Source organism: Tachypleus tridentatus, chromosome 13, assembly GCF_004210375.1.
Source record: "Tachypleus tridentatus isolate NWPU-2018 chromosome 13, ASM421037v1, whole genome shotgun sequence".
Classification (NCBI taxonomy): Eukaryota; Metazoa; Arthropoda; class Merostomata; order Xiphosura; family Limulidae; genus Tachypleus; species Tachypleus tridentatus.
Genome location: NC_134837.1, coordinates 3139749 through 3160612, shown reverse-complemented (window position 1 = coordinate 3160612; position 20864 = coordinate 3139749). Strand labels below are relative to the sequence as shown.

General features: G+C 31.1%; 1 protein-coding gene across 1 annotated transcript in view; it reads left to right on the top strand.

Annotated features, from left to right (window-relative positions):
- Positions 1–20864, top strand: part of LOC143240209 (uncharacterized) — a 148899-nt gene that overhangs the window by 111059 nt on the left and 16976 nt on the right. The window contains exons 15-20 of the mRNA XM_076482307.1: positions 5284–5365; positions 10333–10425; positions 10916–11008; positions 14281–14308; positions 16377–16438; positions 20398–20507. Of these exons, the coding sequence (XP_076338422.1) occupies positions 5284–5365; positions 10333–10425; positions 10916–11008; positions 14281–14308; positions 16377–16438; positions 20398–20507 (468 nt within the window). The remainder of the gene's footprint in view (positions 1–5283; positions 5366–10332; positions 10426–10915; positions 11009–14280; positions 14309–16376; positions 16439–20397; positions 20508–20864) is intronic.

Below are 20864 nucleotides of genomic sequence, written 5' to 3'. Positions count from 1 at the left end.
AAGATTACCGAGAGTTATAAATTTTTTTATTAGTAGTAATTTTCAGTTCTGACAGAAAGTGTTCATACCCTTGCTTCCAGAGTAGTTTCATACTCATAACTTAAAAGTATCAGGATTAGGATAATGAAAGTATCAATATATTATAAATATTATGCTAACACACACCTACATAAATTTTTATGTAAATTAAACAACAAATAAACTGTTTATAAACAAATAACCAAAATAGGAGGAGCAGAAAGTGTTCATTACAGTTCAGAGCGTGTGAAAAAACTGACATTCCCATAAAATGTTGTTTAGTTTGGTGAATAAACTACATTATACTATACCAGAACTAGACACTGGGTTCATAATTATTGGAATTTAGCCAGCAAAATATTTACTTCCTGCAATTTAGCGTCGTCTCCGTCAATATCTGCTTGATCATGTTGGCGAACCAACTGTCCAGTGATTTAAAAATACCAAATTATTGTAAAATACAAGTCTCGTGTGACTCTTTCCAGTATTGCTACACAACTGTATGTGCGAAATCTATTGTTCAAATCATAATTGCCAAGTTTAAGCTTGCAGGATCAACTGCTAACCTCACTCGTTCAGATGCCCCAAAAATTTGAGAGAGAGACCAAGAGGAAGGTTTTCAGAAGTTAGTAGAAACCTTTTTAACATGTAATGACATACAGAAACTGGTAAGGGAAACTTGGGTTGAAGTAAGCACCGTTACAGTTCTGAACATGTTATACTCTTCTGGGTTCAAAGCATGCCGTCCTTGCAGAACTCCATATTTAAAGCTTGTTCATTTAGAAGCAAGATTGAAGTATGCAAGAAAGCATGTAGATCCTATTGGAAGAGTATTCTTTGGTCAGACAGAGACTATAATCGAGCTTTTGGCCTCAATGATGTTCACAATATTTTCCGTAGAAGGGGAACAAAATTTTCAAAAAACACCATCTCTACAGTTAAACATGGAGGTGGCTCGATCATGCTATGGGCTTCCGTCAGCTCTTCTGGTGCAGGCAGCCTTCACCGCATCAATGGAATCATGGAAAAGAAGAAGTACATTGATATTTTAGGCACTTGTATCAAGAATGATGCTTCGGAACTTGCGGCTTGATGGATTGGATTTTCCAACACAATAACCTAAGCACACATTGAAATATGTGCAATCCTGGTTGCAGAACAACCATATAAGTGTTCTGGAGTGGTCATCGCGGTCACTGATCTCAACCCAATTGAAAATGTTTGGCATGGTTGAAGACCAGGGTTCATCAGTCATCTAGAAAAGTTTGCAAGAGTTGGAGGCCTTCCGTAAAGAAGAATGGCAGAAAATACCAGTCAAGTACTGTCAAGCGATCATGGAGGGCTATGAGGAGAGATTGCACCAAGTAATTCACCTGAAAGACTACATGAGTGACCATTAAAGTAGATGCATGAACACTCTCTACCCCTTCTATGTTTGGTTGTTTGTTTATAAACAGTTTATTTGCTGTTCAAGTTACATATAAATTTATGTAGGTGTGTGTTAGCATAATATTTATAATATACTATACTTTCATTATCCTAATCCTGATACTTTTTAAGTTATGAAGAAAACTACTCACTGACAGTAATGGTACGAACACTTTCTGTTGTAGCTGTAAAACATAAAAAAATGTTTATTAATACAAATTTTAACATCAATAAATCATGAATACATACTTTTTCACACATAATTTAGAACATTTAATCTCATTCCAACATAATATATACTTCTCTATACAGTGCTTCATAGTTCTTAATATTTAATCTCATTACAACATAATATACACTTCTCTATACAGTGCTTCATAGTTCTTAATATTTAATCTCATTCCAACATAATATACACTTATCTATACAGTGCTTCATAGTTCTTAATATTTAATCTCATTTGCAACATAATATACACTTCTCTATACAGTGCTCATAGTTCTTAATATTTAATCTCATTACAACATAATATACACTTCTCTATACAGTGCTTCATAGTTCTTAATATTTAATCTCATTCCAACATAATATACACTTATCTATACAGTGCTTCATAGTTCTTAATATTTAATCTCATTGCAACATAATATACACTTTATACAGTGCTTCATAGTTCTTAATATTTAATCTCATTACAACATAATATACACTTCTCTATACAGTGCTTCATAGTTCTTAATATTTAATCTCATTACAACATAATATATACTTCTCTATACAGTGCTTCATAGTTCTTAATATTTAATCTCATTACAACATAATATACTTTATACAGTGCTTCATAGTTCTTAATATTTAATCTCATTACAACATAATATATACTTCTCTGTACAGTGCTTCATAATTCTTGATATTTAATCTCATTACAACATAATGTATACTTCTCTATACAGTGCTTCATAGTTCTTAATATTTAATCTCATTACAACATAATATACACTTATCTATACAGTGCTTCATAGTTCTTAATATTTAATCTCATTACAACATAATATACACTTCTCTATACAGTGCTTCATAGTTCTTAATATTTAATCTCATTCCAACATAATATACACTTATCTATACAGTGCTTCATAGTTCTTAATATTTAATCTCATTGCAACATAATATACACTTCTCTATACAGTGCTTCATAGTTCTTAATATTTAATCTCATTACAACATAATATACACTTCTCTATACAGTGCTTCATAGTTCTTAATATTTAATCTCATTCCAACATAATATACACTTATCTATACAGTGCTTCATAGTTCTTAATATTTAATCTCATTGCAACATAATATACACTTCTCTATACAGTGCTTCATAGTTCTTAATATTTAATCTCATTGCAACATAATATACACTTATCTATACAGTGCTTCATAGTTCTTAATATTTAATCTCATTGCAACATAATATACACTTATCTATACAGTGCTTCATAGTTCTTAATATTTAATCTCATTACAACATAATATAATATATACTTTTCTATATAGTGCTTCTTAATATTTAATCTCATTACAACATAATATATACTTCTCTGTACAGTGCTTCATAGTTCTTAATATTTAATCTCATTACAACATAATATATACTTCTCTATACAGTGCTTCATAGTTCTTAATATTTAATCTCATTACAACATAATATACACTTCTCTATACAGTGCTTCATAGTTCTTAATATTTAATCTCATTACAACATAATATATACTTCTCTATACAGTGCTTCATAGTTCTTAATATTTAATCTCATTGCAACATAATATACACTTCTCTATACAGTGCTTCATAGTTCTTAATATTTAATCTCATTGCAACATAATATATACTTCTCTATACAGTGCTTCATAGTTCTTAATATTTAATCTCATTACAACATAATATACACTTATCTATACAGTGCTTCATAGTTCTTAATATTTAATCTCATTACAACATAATATATACTTCTCTATACAGTGCTTCATAGTTCTTAATATTTAATCTCATTACAACATAATATATACTTCTATATACAGTGCTTCATAGTTCTTAATATTTAATCTCATTACAACATAATATACACTTCTATATACAGTGCTTCATAGTTCTTAATATTTAATCTCATTACAACATAATATATACTTCTCTATACAGTGCTTCATAGTTCTTAATATTTAATCTCATTACAACATAATATACACTTCTCTATACAGTGCTTCATAGTTCTTAATATTTAATCTCATTACAACATAATATACACTTCTATATACAGTGCTTCATAGTTCTTAATATTTAATCTCATTGCAACATAATATATACTTCTCTATACACTGCTTCATAGTTCTTAATATTTAATCTCATTCCAACATAATATATACTTCTCTATACACTGCTTCATAGTTCTTAATATTTAATCTCATTACAACATAATATACACTTCTCTATACAGTGCTTCATAGTTCTTAATATTTAATCTCATTACAACATAATATATACTTCTCTATACAGTGCTTCATAGTTCTTAATATTTAATCTCATTACAACATAATATATACTTCTATATACAGTGCTTCATAGTTCTTAATATTTAATCTCATTACAACATAATATACACTTCTCTATACAGTGCTTCATAGTTCTTAATATTTAATCTCATTACAACATAATATACACTTATCTATACAGTGCTTCATAGTTCTTAATATTTAATCTCATTACAACATAATATATACTTCTCTATACAGTGCTTCATAGTTCTTAATATTTAATCTCATAACAACATAATATATACTTCTCTATACAGTGCTTCATAGTTCTTAATATTTAATCTCATTACAACATAATATACACTTCTCTATACAGTGCTTCATAGTTCTTAAACTACTTTTTCTGTAATAGTGTAATTGATAGTCTAACCTATCAACCATAAAGTCATTCATTCCCACAATAGTTAACTTCAGGTTTTCTAACTTTTTTCTTACCAAACTTCCCTTTCATATGAATTTACTCTGCTTCCATTTCTGGCCACAATTATTTATACATCTATCACTAAGGCATCTGAGAAATCTGTAATAGCCTCAACATCAGTAGATAGCAAACACAACATTCGATAGCCTTGACACTGATGAATAACAAACACAAAATAAATATATTAATAATGTTACTGACACTTAATAGTCTTTTGTATCTGATAAATACATCAACTCATTTTAACCTAAAAATATTGAGTAATATTTCAAACTTTCTGACACCAACATGCATTTTTCTCATGAAGTTCTGCATGTGTAATTTAATGGTCATTAAGCCCAGAAAGACTAATTTCCATGAAAGATTATGAAATAGTTACTATAGGTACAGATTATCTCACAAAAGAAACGTTTGTATCTTGGAATAAAAATGGTGAGGTGACAGAGGCTATATTCCAGAAGAACAAGATAAGGATTGGTTGTGTGTTTACAAACAATGTGATATTAGGATTGCTTGTGTGTTTACAAACTGTGTGATATTAGGATTGTTTGTGTGTTGACAAACTGTGTGATATTCATTACAAAAATTATAACATAATCAGATTTTTTTCACTATCTGTTGATTAGTTTCACTCTTATTCATTGTATTAAAAGATATGAAATCAGTCACTGATCTCTATGATACATCCATGAACAAAACACTGGGAACATAATTAAAAGTAATTTATATGTAATTATGGTAACATGCAGGCACAGCTTGAAAGGTAATACTGCCAGAGCTCTAGTTCATTTAATTTTAATTTGTAAATAATATGTCATTGCCACTCTGATATAGTATGTTTATCTTAGATGCTGCTGGGAGAGAAGCTAACTGGTCTCCTGGAAAGAAAAAGGATTTCTCCTGTGGAGATAGACTGGTATATACTGCTTGCACTGTATTATGCTTTACAAAGATTTGTTGGATTCATAAAATTATAATGGAAAAATGTTATAATAATATAAAGAGAGACAAGCATTTCCAAGGTATACAAAATATGTTTTCCAAATAACTCAAACTTGCTGTTAAACTTGAGTTATGCTCTTTGACAATATCTCGGAAATCTGTCTAAATAAAATCAAAGCCTTGTAACTGGACTGTGATTCCAAAGTGCTTATTTTCTTATATGATTGAAAATGAAATTAAATGGTTTGAATTTCAATTTCTTTAATCCAGAATTTTTGTATGGAAATTTTCTTTGATGAATTACCTTGTATCTAAAGAGTTAAAACAACTCACTCTGCTGCTTTTAAACTATTTTCTAATTGTTTTATAATTCTATATGTACATAGAAAACCCTCTCAATAACATATTGTTTCAATGATATTGAAAATATTAAAATAATTCACTTGCACAGTTGGCCTCATATAGGATTTTATTATAACTATAAAATCAGTGTATAATGTTATTTTAATTTTATCATTTTCAATTTATTTATTTATTTATCCTTTGGACTATTGGATAATTTACAGTAACTGCCAATTTGAATAATAAATTAAGTGTTATTTGAAATTTTAAGGCTAGAGATGAAAACTGTTTCTAATCTCAACTGAATATATTCACAGTGTGCCTGAAATTCAAACTTTATTTCGCAGGCAAAATTGGTTGATACATTCAAATTATGGAACATGACAACAATAACCTAAAATGCAGCACGTATATATATTAACCCCAATGCCCACCAGCAGCTCAGCTATAAGTCTGAGAGTTAACACTGCTAAAAACCAGGTTTTGGTATTTTTAGTAGTCACAGCACAGAAGGCTGGTTTTGTATTTTAAAAAATGAACAATAAACTGTGTATGTAATGTATGGTTTTCCTTTAAACATAATTTAGTTAAGACTTGAGATTGTTTCATTTTAATAAAGAAATTATAAATTTCGTTATTAATTATTGACTTTGGAATTATTGTAAAAAGTGAAAATCATCAAAGATATGTTATTGCATATTTTGCAAATGGTATTCTTTTATGTCCATTGTAATATCCACTTAAGTATTACAATAACAGAACTGGTAAATATAATAATTATTCTGCCACTGTATAATTGACACTGGTGTTGTATGAATGTAAAGTTTTATTAAAAACAAACTCTATGTTTCATCTGTTTGGACATGCAGGTAGAATAAACTTGAGACACATTAATAAGTTTGACAGGCCACTCGTGGCTCCTGTTTGCAGAATTCAAGGCTTGTCTCTGTATTTGTATGATGGAAATTATTATGTTGTTACTTGAAAAGTATTAGATTGAAATGTAATTGATGTGATACGTTTTAAGCCTTTTATGCAAATAATAATGAAAAAATTAAATCAAGCGAATTTTAATAATTAAGTCTCAACTGTGGTATTTCTGTAGTTATTTCTTCATTTATATTCGTACATTATTGAACAGAAAAAACCAAACAATGTACCAACAAGTATGAATTATTGAGTTAATGTTTCTATTAGAAAGGTCAACCAGACCACTTCCACCTCTGCTACCTGGTGTTTGCCAACAGTCAGGAGAGGGTCATTTTTAGTCAAAGTTGTCCATAATATGATCTGTTGTAAAATGGAGACATATGTGCAAGACCATGTGTGTCTCTTTGGGAGGCTCTGAGGCAGCATTAGCAGATGGCCCAGAAACAACTGTCGAGAAGTTATACTCACTGTTTCTGGCTCCTTTTACCAGGTCAGCCTCAGCAGAGGATTGTTTTGATCAGCCACTTCCAGCCCCTTCTATTCAGTTTGTTACTGGAGTTTGTGAGATTTTGAGGATCTCTCACACTGGATATGACTCTACTCCTTCTTTCTTAGCAGAAGGATGACAAGTGACTACTTGCTATATATGCAAAAACGGCTCGTTTGGGTTGAGAAAATATTTTACATAGAAGAGCGAACAACGTTTCGATCTTCTTCAGTCATCGTCAGGTTCACAAAGAAAGAGGTAAAATTCAAAAATCTAACACCGCCCTCTACGTTCCGACACTCAGTTGCACAACCCCTTTTAAACATGTGGTCAGCTTCCGGTCAGTTACCTCTTTCTTTGTGAACCTGACGATGACCGAAGAAGGTCGAAACGTTGTTTGCTCTTCTATGTAAAACATTTTCTCAACCCAAACAAGCTGTTTTTGCATATATAATTCTCTACTTTTTCTTGACATCACTGAAATGACTACTTGGTTTTTCATCCTTCTTCTGGTATTGTTGTTCATGCTGGAAGATTTACCTCACAGTTGTGTGACAGGTCACTCAGTTTATATCACCTCCAACTTTGTCTATTCAACCTGTTGCTTTTAGACCTCTCACAGGTACATAGTTAGTTGAGTTTCATTCCTAGACCATAAGAGAGTTGTTAGTTGAAAGGGAAGTATAGATGGTTGATCCAAGAGTTTGTTTTCTTACATGTTGCTCAGTTTTTTATTGTGATTTTACTGGTACAAAACTCATCACTCTGTGGCTACAGTTTGAGATCCAGTGAGATATATATATAAATCATTGTGGTCCTATAGCCCTAACCACCAAGGTGAGATATAGATAACATAACCCCTTAATTCCAACCCTGAGTTTTCAAACCTTGGCTATCCGGTTGAGGCTGGGTTCTACTGATCATGACTCGTATTCTATTTTATGTTTGATATCAGAACTAAGTTCCAGGTGAAGAGCATACCTGTTCTGGATTTGGTGCAGTTTTCCCACTCTTATACCATCTTTATCTTGGTGCATTCATGTTGTATACAGATGCTTTCTGTATGAATCATGCCAGCCCCTCCAACTTCTCAATGTCTGATTCTAGCTATAGTGTGAGCAGATTATAAGTATGTTTTGGAAGTTTATATTTTCCTAAACTGACAATATATTTCTGATAATACTTACAGAAAAATGTGAAGATGTACTAAGAAGGTCAAAATGTTGTTCATCTGCTTTATCAGTAAAAGTGTTAGTACTTACTTCCACTGACACTTTCCTGCCTTACCTCCCCACTAAAACCTACTTTATGTCTCAAAAAGTTGGTTACATTATTGGAATGAGATGCTTATATTGTACCCAGATAGAGGGTCCATTTAAGTTAGTGGAAAAATCTGCAAATTAGATTTTGCTCAAGCAGTACAAGTGATCACAAGTCTCTTAATTGACAAAAATATATTAAAGTATCCACCAATAAAGACTATATATCATATATATTTAAAGTAAATTTAGAAATTTAAAACAAAAATTAGATTCTTAAAATCAGTTACAACACTACAACATACATCTAGTTCCCTAACTCTAACTAAAATCAGTTACAACACTAGTACATACATGTAGTTCCCTAACTCTAACTAAAATCAGTTACAACACTACAACATACATCTAGTTCCCTAACTCTAACTAAAATCAGTTACAACACTACAACATACATCTAGTTCCCTAAAATCTTGTTTTCTTATATTACTACTACACATGGGACTGTTTTCTTATATTACTACTACATATGGGACTGTTTTCTTATATTACTACTACATATGGGACTGTTTTCTTATATTACTACTACTACATATGGGACTATTTTCTTATATTACTACTACACATGGGACTGTTTTCTTATATTACTACTACATATGGGACTGTTTTCTTATATTACTACTACATATGGGACTGTTTTCTTATATTACTACTACTACATATGGGACTATTTTCTTATATTACTACTACACATGGGACTGTTTTCTTATATTACTACTACACATGAGGGTCTGTTTTCTTATATTACTACTACACATGGGACTGTTTTCTTATATTACTACTACACATGGGACTGTTTTCTTATATAACTACTATATCTGGGCCTATTTGCAACCATTGTAGTTCTTATATGAGATGTACTTTTCATTCAGTATCTATTATTCAACCATTATAGTTCTTATATGAGATGTACTTTTCATTCAGTGTCTATTATTCAACCATTGTAGTTCTTATATGAGATGTACTTTTCATTCAGTGTCTATTATTCAACCATTATAGTTCTTATATGAGATGTACTTTTCATTCAGTGTCTATTATTCAACCATTATTGTTATTATATGAGATGTACTTTTCATTCAGTATCTATTATTCAACCATTATTGTTCTTATATGAGATGTACTTTTCATTCAGTATCTATTATTCAACCATTATAGTTCTTATATGAGATGTACTTTTCATTCAGTGTCTATTATTCAACCATTGTAGTTCTTATATGAGATGTACTTTTCATTCAGTGTCTATTATTCAACCATTATAGTTCTTATATGAGATGTACTTTTCATTTAGTGTCTATTATTCAACCATTATTGTTATTATATGAGATGTACTTTTCATTCAGTATCTATTATTCAACCATTATTGTTCTTATATGAGATGTACTTTTCATTCAGTATCTATTATTCAACCATTATAGTTCTTATATGAGATGTACTTTTAATTCAGTGTCTATTATTCAACCATTATAGTTCTTATATGAGATGTACTTTTCATTCAGTATCTATTATTCAACCATTATAGTTCTTATATGAGATGTACTTTTCATTCAGTGTCTATTATTCAACCATTATTGTTCTTATATGAGATGTACTTTTCATTCAGTATCTATTATTCAACCATTATAGTTCTTATATGAGATGTACTTTTCATTCAGTATCTATTATTCAACCATTATAGTTCTTATATGAGATGTACTTTTAATTCAGTGTCTATTATTCAACCATTATAGTTCTTATATGAGATGTACTTTTCATTCAGTGTCTATTATTCAACCATTGTAGTTATTATATAAGATGTACTTTTCATTCATTATTCTTCCTTCAATGTTAAAATGCGACTGAATTTAGTTAATTTGTACATTTATTTAGTTTGCTTTAAACCTGGAACTTGACTTCTTCACTCCTGAAGAGTTTTTTCTTGGTCAGAAGAAAGTCCCTTTCAAAAAACCATCATTTGATCCAGTAAGTACATCTTTATTAAGAATTTCTTGTTGTGTATATAGAAATGTAAATTACATTGTAAACAATCAGTCATAATGTGTCATGGGAGTTTGTTTTTTTCCTTATTCAAACAGCAGTGAGATCTGAGTAAATTACATATAAATTACTGAATATACTGATGAATGTCTTATCAAAAATATGTTTAAAAGGTTTTTAGATGAATAATAAAGGCAGAGTAACTAGGTGTAATAAATGAATAGAAAAGTAAAACTACTTATGGTATCCTGGGTAACTGATGTTAAAGCTTTAATAGTGCATGGAAAAGTAAAAGTACTTCTGGAATTATAGATAAATGATTCAAATTAATTGACCACAGTAATATTGGAACAAACTTCTAAAGAATTAAATTTTAAAAGCTGTGATCAGAAACTAGTAGTGTGAAAATTATTATTATTATTTTTACTATAAGTTTCATTCCTTTTATTTAATTATTTCATTTCAATTCTGTCAGTTGAACATACCAGAAATTCCACTGCTGGAGATGTATAAACCACCAGTTTCTAAACGAGGAACAGAAACATTACTCAAGTCATCAGAACAAGAGGTCAGAATGCACTAGCATATATTAGATGTTTATTTTATTGTACTTGTTGGGAAAGAAAAGGTTGGAACATTCTTTTTTTACACTTAAATATATTTTTCTTTGTGACTAACATGGATACTGGGTGTTTTGCCATTTTGAATGGGAACATGACACTTGTTTTTCATGCTGTTTGAAAATTTTGATATAATCTCAGTCAAACCTGTGTTTGTCGATTTATAGCTGGCCTGGTAAACCCTGGTTTTAAGCAGAAGGCCTCACTGTCACTAGATAAAGCAGGTTCAGTGTGGTTGACATATTGTAATTACTTAGAATGAGTAATGTAAACTTCTCGGTTTACACTGTAATGAATTAACTCTCACCAGGAACAAAAACAACAGCTTACTGGTCACTCACATCTGAATTGTGAGTAGTGTTAATTAATAAAAAAATACAAATAATTGATGATAAAATCAATCATTAATAATATGTTATTAGTCCTGACCTTAATTTTGATTTATAAATAACTTACATAAAGCTGGTGAAGTTTACACTTCATAAACTTATTCCAGTTAACATTATAACACTTGCTCTTCATGCAGTTTAATAATATACATACAACATCTCAAGCACTACTGTGTCAAAGACAAAAACATACTAAATACTCCATAAATGTCAAATTTTATGTTATTTCTTCACTTTCATTTTTCTCCACTATACACAACAAATTCAGATGCCAAATTTTTTTCTGTATGTTTGAATGGAAGGTCCTTCATGATAGAAAACAAAGGTGAAATGGGAAAATTGTGACCCTGTTGTACATCTACATGTGCACAGGATAATATTTCTCAAAGTTTGTGGTTGCACATTGTGTAATAAGAAAGTTTTTCCAGTATCATACATATGAGTTTCATTATTTTCTGATTGCATTATATTTACCCTTACTATCTCACTGCAAACTAAATAAGAACTGTTTTATCCTATTCCGTACCTATAAGTATACTATGTTAGTGAATAATCATTTTTGCAAGAAAAACAGTAGAATTTCTACTGTATTTTCACCTCAGCAGAAAATTCAGAAAATAAGAGAATTGCAAATGAATCACATTAACTTTCCATCAGAGCAAACTGCTGACTTAGAGCCAAACCAGAAATCAATCTGGTAATAAGTATAGGTAATTAAATGTTATATCCTGTTGGATTGTAATGTATAATAAATATATGAATATTTTTATCAAAGTGGCAGAAAATATCCTTTGCTGGAAGGCAATAAGAAACCTTATAGCATATATTTGAAATGTTATACTGTATTACAAACTTAAGAGGACAACTTCTGGCTTGGATTGAGATTGATAATACCTATACCTTTTACTTAATTATTCTGTATCAGATATAGTCATGTTTTCTCTTAGTGGGCAAATGATATGTTAACTTTGTGCTAGCACAGAAACAGAACCTACAAGAATTTTCTGAGTTTTTGTCTTTATTTGTCTTTTCTTTTTCTAGAATTCTTTAGAATTATAACTTGAAAATTTTGTTATCAATAAACTTGAGGTTTGTAATTCTTTTCTTGAGAAGTTATCTTAGGATTTTAGTGTTTAAGTCCCTGAAATTTCTATTTTAATGTTAGACAAATTTTTAATGTTAGTTAAAGAATATTTATCCACATTTTTATGTTGAACTTAGATCTTTTCAAAGTTATTTTTCTTGTTTTTTGGTCTAGTTCATAGGAGGGGGACAGTTTTTGTTGCTTCTGTCATTGAGAGTATTAATAACTTTCCTTCTTTAGGTGATTTTAATTTTTTTTTCATGTGTGTATGTAGGAGCTGAGCTTTCTTTGTGTAGCATCCTTCAGTGACAGTTAGGCCACCAGAGTTTACAGCATGCCTTAACTTTGTTGTTCTTGCTTTCAATCATATATTTTTCAAGACGTTAAACTGGTTTCACTATTTTCTTATTTTCTGCTGGATAAATCCTAGTTTACTCATTTTCCTTGCTACACAGACATAAACTTATCTATATGTCTCTCTGCCCTGGATTGTAAGTCTTTTTCTTTTTTTTCTGTATCATAACCCATACTTCTACTGATGTCACTTTGTATTTAGAATAGCATGATTCTGCTTTTCTATCAACACTTTTATTGCTGCTGGTGCTCCAAGCTGTTCTTGGGTATAGCAGTAGCTACTTCCTCATCATTATACACATCCACTACAGTTAACTTGTGTTTATTGCTGCTGGTGCTCCTTGCTGTTCTTGGGTATATTTTATTATAGCTACTTCCTCATCATTATACACATCCACTACAGTTAACTTGTGTTTCTGTTACTTTCATTGTCTATAGTCACAAACTTATGACTTTTTTAGTCACAAGGTTAGATTTTCAGTTTAGATTCACTAATTCTTTGGCTGGTGAGACATATTTTGGCTTATCCCTTTGTACTACCTTCATTCTTGGATTCATTTTCACCCTTGGATCTCTGTGGTAATTTAAGCAATATTCCAGATTCAACCAGTAAAGATGATTCTTTATAACTACCCTCTGGTGGTAGTTCTTGAAGATGACCCTTCTTACACTATTAATAGATTTTTTTTTTGGTATGTAGTCTTAGAGCCAGCAATTCTAGTGTCCACATTTCTGCATCTTTCTTTTGTTATGAAGTAAACCCACAGTTCACATACATACTGTTCTGCTCACTTGCTGGCAGCATTGCACTTCTTTTCTTGTTCCTTTGACTTCATCCGATCTGTATCTTTTTCTTCTCACAGTACAGATATGTTATTCTATGAAAAATACCAAAACTATAATTCAAATAATGTTAAACTGATTTTGACCTCCAGTGTAACTGATCATTCAAACTGATTGGTTGACAGTTTCAGGTATGAAACTATCTATCTAGGTAAGAGACAGGTAGTTCTGCATCTTAATATGATGATTGGTTATGAGTATGTGTGATGATAAGATGTGTCAAACACATGAAAGTAATTGTTATTTCACACCAAAAAATATTGTATGCAAAATTATACAGGAATAAATTAGAAATGGATAAGTTAGACTTAGCACAAATCCATGAGCAGTTACAGTAATAAAAGAAATGAATAACACCTTGATATTTATTCTGGTTTTAACATATTCAATTTAAAATTATTGAAATGCAGGGGTTTATGATCTAATTTCTTCTAGGGTCTTAATTTTCTAGAGATAAACATAATGTGCAGTGTATGTTAACAACATTCTAATATTTATGTGATGCTTTTATTAAAGTGTTTTATTGTTAAAATAATTGTTTTCCTTCTAGGTTATAGTTTGTGTTGGATTCCCAGCATGTAAGTCTCTCTATTGAGATATCCTATTAGAATATACTAAAGTATACTGACCAGTTGACACATACAATTAGAACATACTAAAGTATACTGACCAGTTGACACATACAATTAAAACATGCTAAAGTATACTGACCAGTTGACATGTACAGTCAGAACATACTAAAGTATACTGACCAGTTGACACACAATTAGAACATACTAAAGTATACTGACCAGTTAACACATACAATTAGAACATGCTAAAGTATACTGACCAGTTGACATGTACAGTCAGAACATACTAAAGTATACTGACCAGTTGACACACAATTAGAACATACTAAAGTATACTGACCAGTTAACACAAACAATTAGAACATACTAAAGTATACTGGCCAGTTGACACATACAATTAGAACATACTAAAGAATACTGACCAGTTGACACATGCAATTAAAACATACTAAAGTATACTGACCAGTTGACACATACAATTAGAACATACCAAAGTATACTGACCAGTTAACACATACAATTAGAACATACTAAAGTATACTGGCCAGTTGACACATACAATTAGAACATACTAAAGTATACTGACCAGTTGACACATGCAATTAGAACATACTAAAGTATACTGACCAGTTGACACATACAATTAGAACATACCAAAGTATACTGACCAGTTGACACATACAATTAGAACATACTAAAGTATACTGGCCAGTTGACACATACAATTAGAACATACTAAAGTATACTGGCCAGTTGACACATACAATTAGAACATACTAAAGTATACTGGCCAGTTGACACATACAATTAGAACATACTAAAGTATACTGACCAGTTGACACATGCAATTAGAACATACTAAAGTATACTGGCCAGTTGACACATACAATTAGAACATACTAAAGTATACTGGCCAGTTGACACATTTTCTCATTGAAAGCATCTAAGCAGTAGTGGAAATAGACTACAGGAAGTATCATTCTAGTTATTAAGATTCAACACCATTCTAATGGTGCTTTTTAAACAGATTTTACCTAGAACAGACAACAGACTATATTGAAACACTAAGAGTTAGAATACAAAGACAACATATAAATTTACCTACGTTATGAGTCCTCACCAACAACAGTTAGAGTATGTACAATTATACAAGGACTACATATTAATTTAGCTACGTTACGAGTCCTCACGAACAACAGTTAGAGTATGTACAATTATACAAGGACTACATATTAATTTAGCTACGTTATGAGTCTTCACCAACAACAGTTAGAGTATGTACAATTGTACAAAGACTACATATTAATTTAGCTATGTTATGAGTCTTCACCAACAACAGTTAGAGTATGTACAATTATACAAAGTCTACATATTAATTTAGCTGCGTTATGAGTCTTCACCAACAACAGTTAGAGTATGTACGATTATACAAAGTCTACATATTAATTTAGCTGCGTTATGAGTCTTCACCAACAACAGTTAGAGTATGTACAATTATACAAAGACTACATATTAATTTAGCTACGTTATGAGTCTTCACCAACAACAGTTAGATTATGTACAATTATACAAAGACTACATATTAATTTAGCTACGTTATGAGTCTTCACTAACAACAGTTAGAGTATCTACGATTATACAAAGTCTACAAATTTATTAAATAGGAAGCTAACTTACGAGGCAAGTATACAATGAAGTGGAAAACTGAAATCGTGTAATGGTTGTTGTTTTTATATGTGGTAGTAACATGATTGATTGATACTTATAACTAAGTAAAAGGCTAGAAGTAAGATCTATCTTAATGTGTAATTATTACTCTGGATTCTACTGAAGTTATACAGTTAGTAGCACTTTTCAAGTGATAATCTTTGGTCATATTTAATTTAAATAATTTTTCATTAAATCAGTTAAAAGTAATTTTCCTTATATTAGACTTTCCTTTTATTTATCTCAAAAGACTTCAATTAATAAAGCATATATGTCTAAAATATTTGTGAAAAATATTTCTAATGATTTTGCCTTTACAATATAAATACAACCAAATCAAATGACAAACTGGATTTCATTTACACAGCAGGAAAGAGTCATTTTGTAGAGAACTACCTGAAGAAAGCTGGGTATTCTCACATTAATAGGGTATGTACTTTCACTTACTAACCATTTGCTTTGGATACTAAATATACTGTTGCCTACCCAGGTGTTGTTTCTCTTGTTTTATTAGGGTCTGGCATGGCCTGGTGGTTAAAGCACTTGACATGTAATTTGTGGGTTGTATGTTGGTTGAGTCTCCATCATGAACATGCCGTGGAAGCAATAAAATGTGACAGTCATTTCCACTGTTCATTGATATTAGAGTTGGTGGTGTTGTCTTCCTTCTATCATTACTAAACAAGGGGCAGTTAATGGAGATAGTCATCGATTAGCTTTGCACAAAATTCAAAATAAAGTTAACCTTTAGTTTTCCAGACATATGTATATTCTAATCATAACATTTAGCCTGGTTTGTTCACCAGAATGTAGGATATTTACAACTACAGACCAATTATCAACACTTAAAAGTTCTTAAAAACATGCTGGGGGAAAAATATTAGCTCATATTCTTGTCTCATGTTTATTGAACAGTGTATAGTGCTATTTCAGAAATTTTCTCATGTTTATTGAACAGTGTATAGTGCTATTTCAGAAATTTTCTCATGTTTATTGAACAGTGTATAGTGCTATTTCAGAAATTTTCTCATGTTTATTGAACAGTGTATAGTGCTACTTCAGAAATTTTCTCATGGTTATTTAACAGTGTATAGTGCTATTTCAGAAATTTTCTCATGTTTATTGAACAGTGTATAGTGCTACATCAGAAATTTTCTCATGTTTATTGAACAGTGTATAGTGCTACATCAGAAATTTTCTCATGTTTATTGAACAGTGTATAGTGCTACATCAGAAATTTTCTCATGTTTATTGAACAGTGTATAGTGCTACATCAGAAATGTTCTCATGTTCATTGAACAGTGTATAGTGCTACATCAGAAATTTTCTCATGTTCATTGAACAGTGTATAGTGCTACATCAGAAATTTTCTCATGTTTATTGAACAGTGTATAGTGCTATTTCAGAAATTTTCTCATGTTTATTGAACAGTGTATAGTGCTATTTCAGAAATTTTCTCATGTTTATTGAACAGTGTATAGTGCTATTTCAGAAATTTTCTCATGTTTATTGAACAGTGTATAGTGCTATTTCAGAAATTTTCTCATGTTTATTGAACAGTGTATAGTGTTACTTCAGAAATTTTCTCATGTTTATTGAACAGTGTATAGTGTTACTTCAGAAATTTTCTCATGTTTATTGAACAGTGTATAGTGCTACATCAGAAATTTTCTCATGTTTATTGAACAGTGTATAGTGCTACATCAGAAATTTTCTCATGTTTATTAAACAGTGTATAGTGCTACATCAGAAATTTTCTCATGTTTATTGAACAGTGTATAGTGCTACATCAGAAATTTTCTCATGTTTATTGAACAGTGTATAGTGCTACAACAGAAATTTTCTCATGTTTTTTGAACAGTGTATAATGCTACATCAGAAATTTTCTCATGTTTATTGAACAGTGTATAGTGCTACATCACAAATTTTCTCATATTTATTGAACACTGTATAGTGTTATTTCAGAAATTTTCTCATGTTTATTGAACAGTGTATAGTGCTACATCAGAAATTTTCTCATGTTTATTGAACAGTGTATTGTGTTACATCAGAAATTTTCTCATGTTTATTGAACAGTGTATAATGCTACATCAGAAATTTTCTCTTGTTTATTGAACAGTGTATAGTGCTACTTCAGAAATTTTCTCATGTTTATTGAACAGTGTATTGTGTTACATCAGAAATTTTCTCATGTTTATTGAACAGTGTATAATGCTACATCAGAAATTTTCTCTTGTTTATTGAACAGTGTATAGTGCTATTTCAGAAATTTTCTCATGTTTATTGAACACTGTATAGTGCTACTTCAGAAACTTTCTCATGTTTATTGAACAGTGTATAGTGCTACATCAGAAATTTTCTCATGTTTATTGAACAGTGTATAGTGCTACATCAGAAATGTTTCATGTTTATTGAACAGTGTATAGTGCTACATCAGAAATTTTCTCATGGTTATTGAACAGTGTATAGTGCTACATCAGAAATTTTCTCATGTTTATTGAACAGTGTATAGTGCTACATCAGAAATTTTCTCATGTTTATTAAACAGTGTATTGTGCTACATCAGAATTTTCTCATGTTTATTGAACAGTGTATAGTGCTACATCAGAAATTTTCTCATGTTTATTGAACAGTGTATAGTGCTACATCAGAAATTTTCTCATGTTTATTAAACAGTGTATTGTGCTACATCAGAAATTTTCTCATGTTTATTGAACAGTGTATAGTGCTACATCAGAAATTTTCTCATGCTTTCTCTTCTGTCTCTAGGCCAGGTGTGGCCTATAGGTTAGGGTGTTAAACTGTGAATCTGAAAGCTCATTGTTTTTATCCCATTTCTACACACTTTATGTGCATTAAGAGATACAAGAGGACACTACAGTCCTACATTTTAATTAAAGTAGCCAATAGTTAGTGGTATGCACTGTTGACAAGTTGCCTTTCCTTCTGTAACCTTCCAGTTTATAACTACCTGTTTTTCCTCTAATCTTCCAGTTCATAACTAGCTGCCTCCCCTTTAACCTGTCAGTTAATAACTACCTGTCTTTCCTTTAACCTTCCAGTTCATAACTAGCTGCCTTTCCTCTAACCTTCCAGTTCATAACTGGCTGTCTTCACTCTAACCTTCCAGTTCATAACTAGCTGTCTTTACACTAGCCTTCCAGATCATAACTCGCTGTCTTCACTCTAACCTTCCAGTTCATAACTAGCTGCCTTTCCTGTAACCTTCCAGTTCATAACTAGCTGCCTTTCCTGTAACCTTCCAGTTCATAACTAGCTGTCTTTCCTGTAACCTTCCAGTTCATAACTAGCTGTCTTTACACTAGTCTTCCAGATCATAACTAGCTGTCTTCACTCTAACCTTCCAGTTCATAACAAGCTGCCTTTCCTCTAACCTTCCAGTTCATAACTAGCTGCCTTTCCTCTAACCTGTCAGTTCATAACTAGCTGTCTTCACTCTAACCTTCCAGTTCATAACTAGCTGTCTTCACTCTAACCTTCCAGTTCATAACTAGCTGTCTTCACTCTAACCTTCCAGTTCATAACTAGCTGTCTTTACACTAGCCTTCCAGTTCATAACTAGCTGTCTTCACTCTAACCTTCCAGTTCATAACTAGCTGTCTTCACTCTAACCTTCCAGTTCATAACTAGCTGTCTTCACTCTAACCTTCCAGTTCATAACTAGCTGCCTTTCCTGTAACGTTCTAGTTCATAACTAGCTGTCTTTACACTAGCCTTCCAGTTCATAACTAGCTGTCTTCACTATAACCTTCCAGTTCATAACTAGCTGCCCTTCCTCTAACCTGTCAGTTCATAACTAGCTGTCTTTCCTCTAACCTGTCAGTTCATAACTAGCTGTCTTCACTCTAACCTTCCAGTTCATAACTAGCTGTCTTCACTCTAACCTTCCAGTTCATAACTAGCTATCTTTCCTCTAGCCTGTCAGTTCATAACTAGCTGCTTTCACTCTTACCTGTCAGTTCATAACAAGGGATAATCAACAGAGAGCCCTTGTGAATGTTTCAAATCAGCATGCTTCTTTAACAAACATGTGTTTAGTTTCACATTTTGAACTTGACTTAAGAATAAGTAATATACTCATAAATCTTTTAGCTCAGGTTAAAGATACTTAATACACTCAGAAAGTTTCAGCTTCTTGAATAATCCTACTTCATATATTTGTTATCTGCAGGTACATCTCTAACAACCGTATTGTGTTTACCCTAAACATGTCTTCTTTTTATTTTCTTACTGATGCGAAAAAATTATTTTGTTGTATAATATTAATTTTTTATTAAAACTTACCATTCAGATGATATGTATCCAGATATAATCTTATCTAATGGATTATTTTAGTCATGTAATTCCCACCTTTTTCAAAATAACAGGATACCTTAGGATCCTGGCAAAAGTGTGTAGCAGCTTGTGAGTCAGAACTGAGTCAGGGAAAACGTGTGGTCATTGATAACACTAACCCTGATGTCGAGAGTAGGAAAAGGTGAGCTAAAGATAAAACTTAAACACTTAGCTATCACTAGTACTTATCACATTGTCACTTTTATCTGTTTGTATGCAATATTAACATTGAATCTGATAAAAAACAACATGGAAAACATAGTAGGTTTATAGTTGTTTTGGATGGTGGGGAGAAATATCCATATTTATACATTTTTTCTTTTAAGGTTTATGATTTTACTGAGTTTTGCTACTGCTCCCTCTGTGCTCTCTCTTTAATAAACTTATTAAAGTAATGCAGTTACTACTTTTTTCTGTAATCTTTCTGTAAACAGAAAATAGGATAAAATATTCTACAAGTGTTTAATAAGTGTACAACATCTGTAACACTTCTGTATTG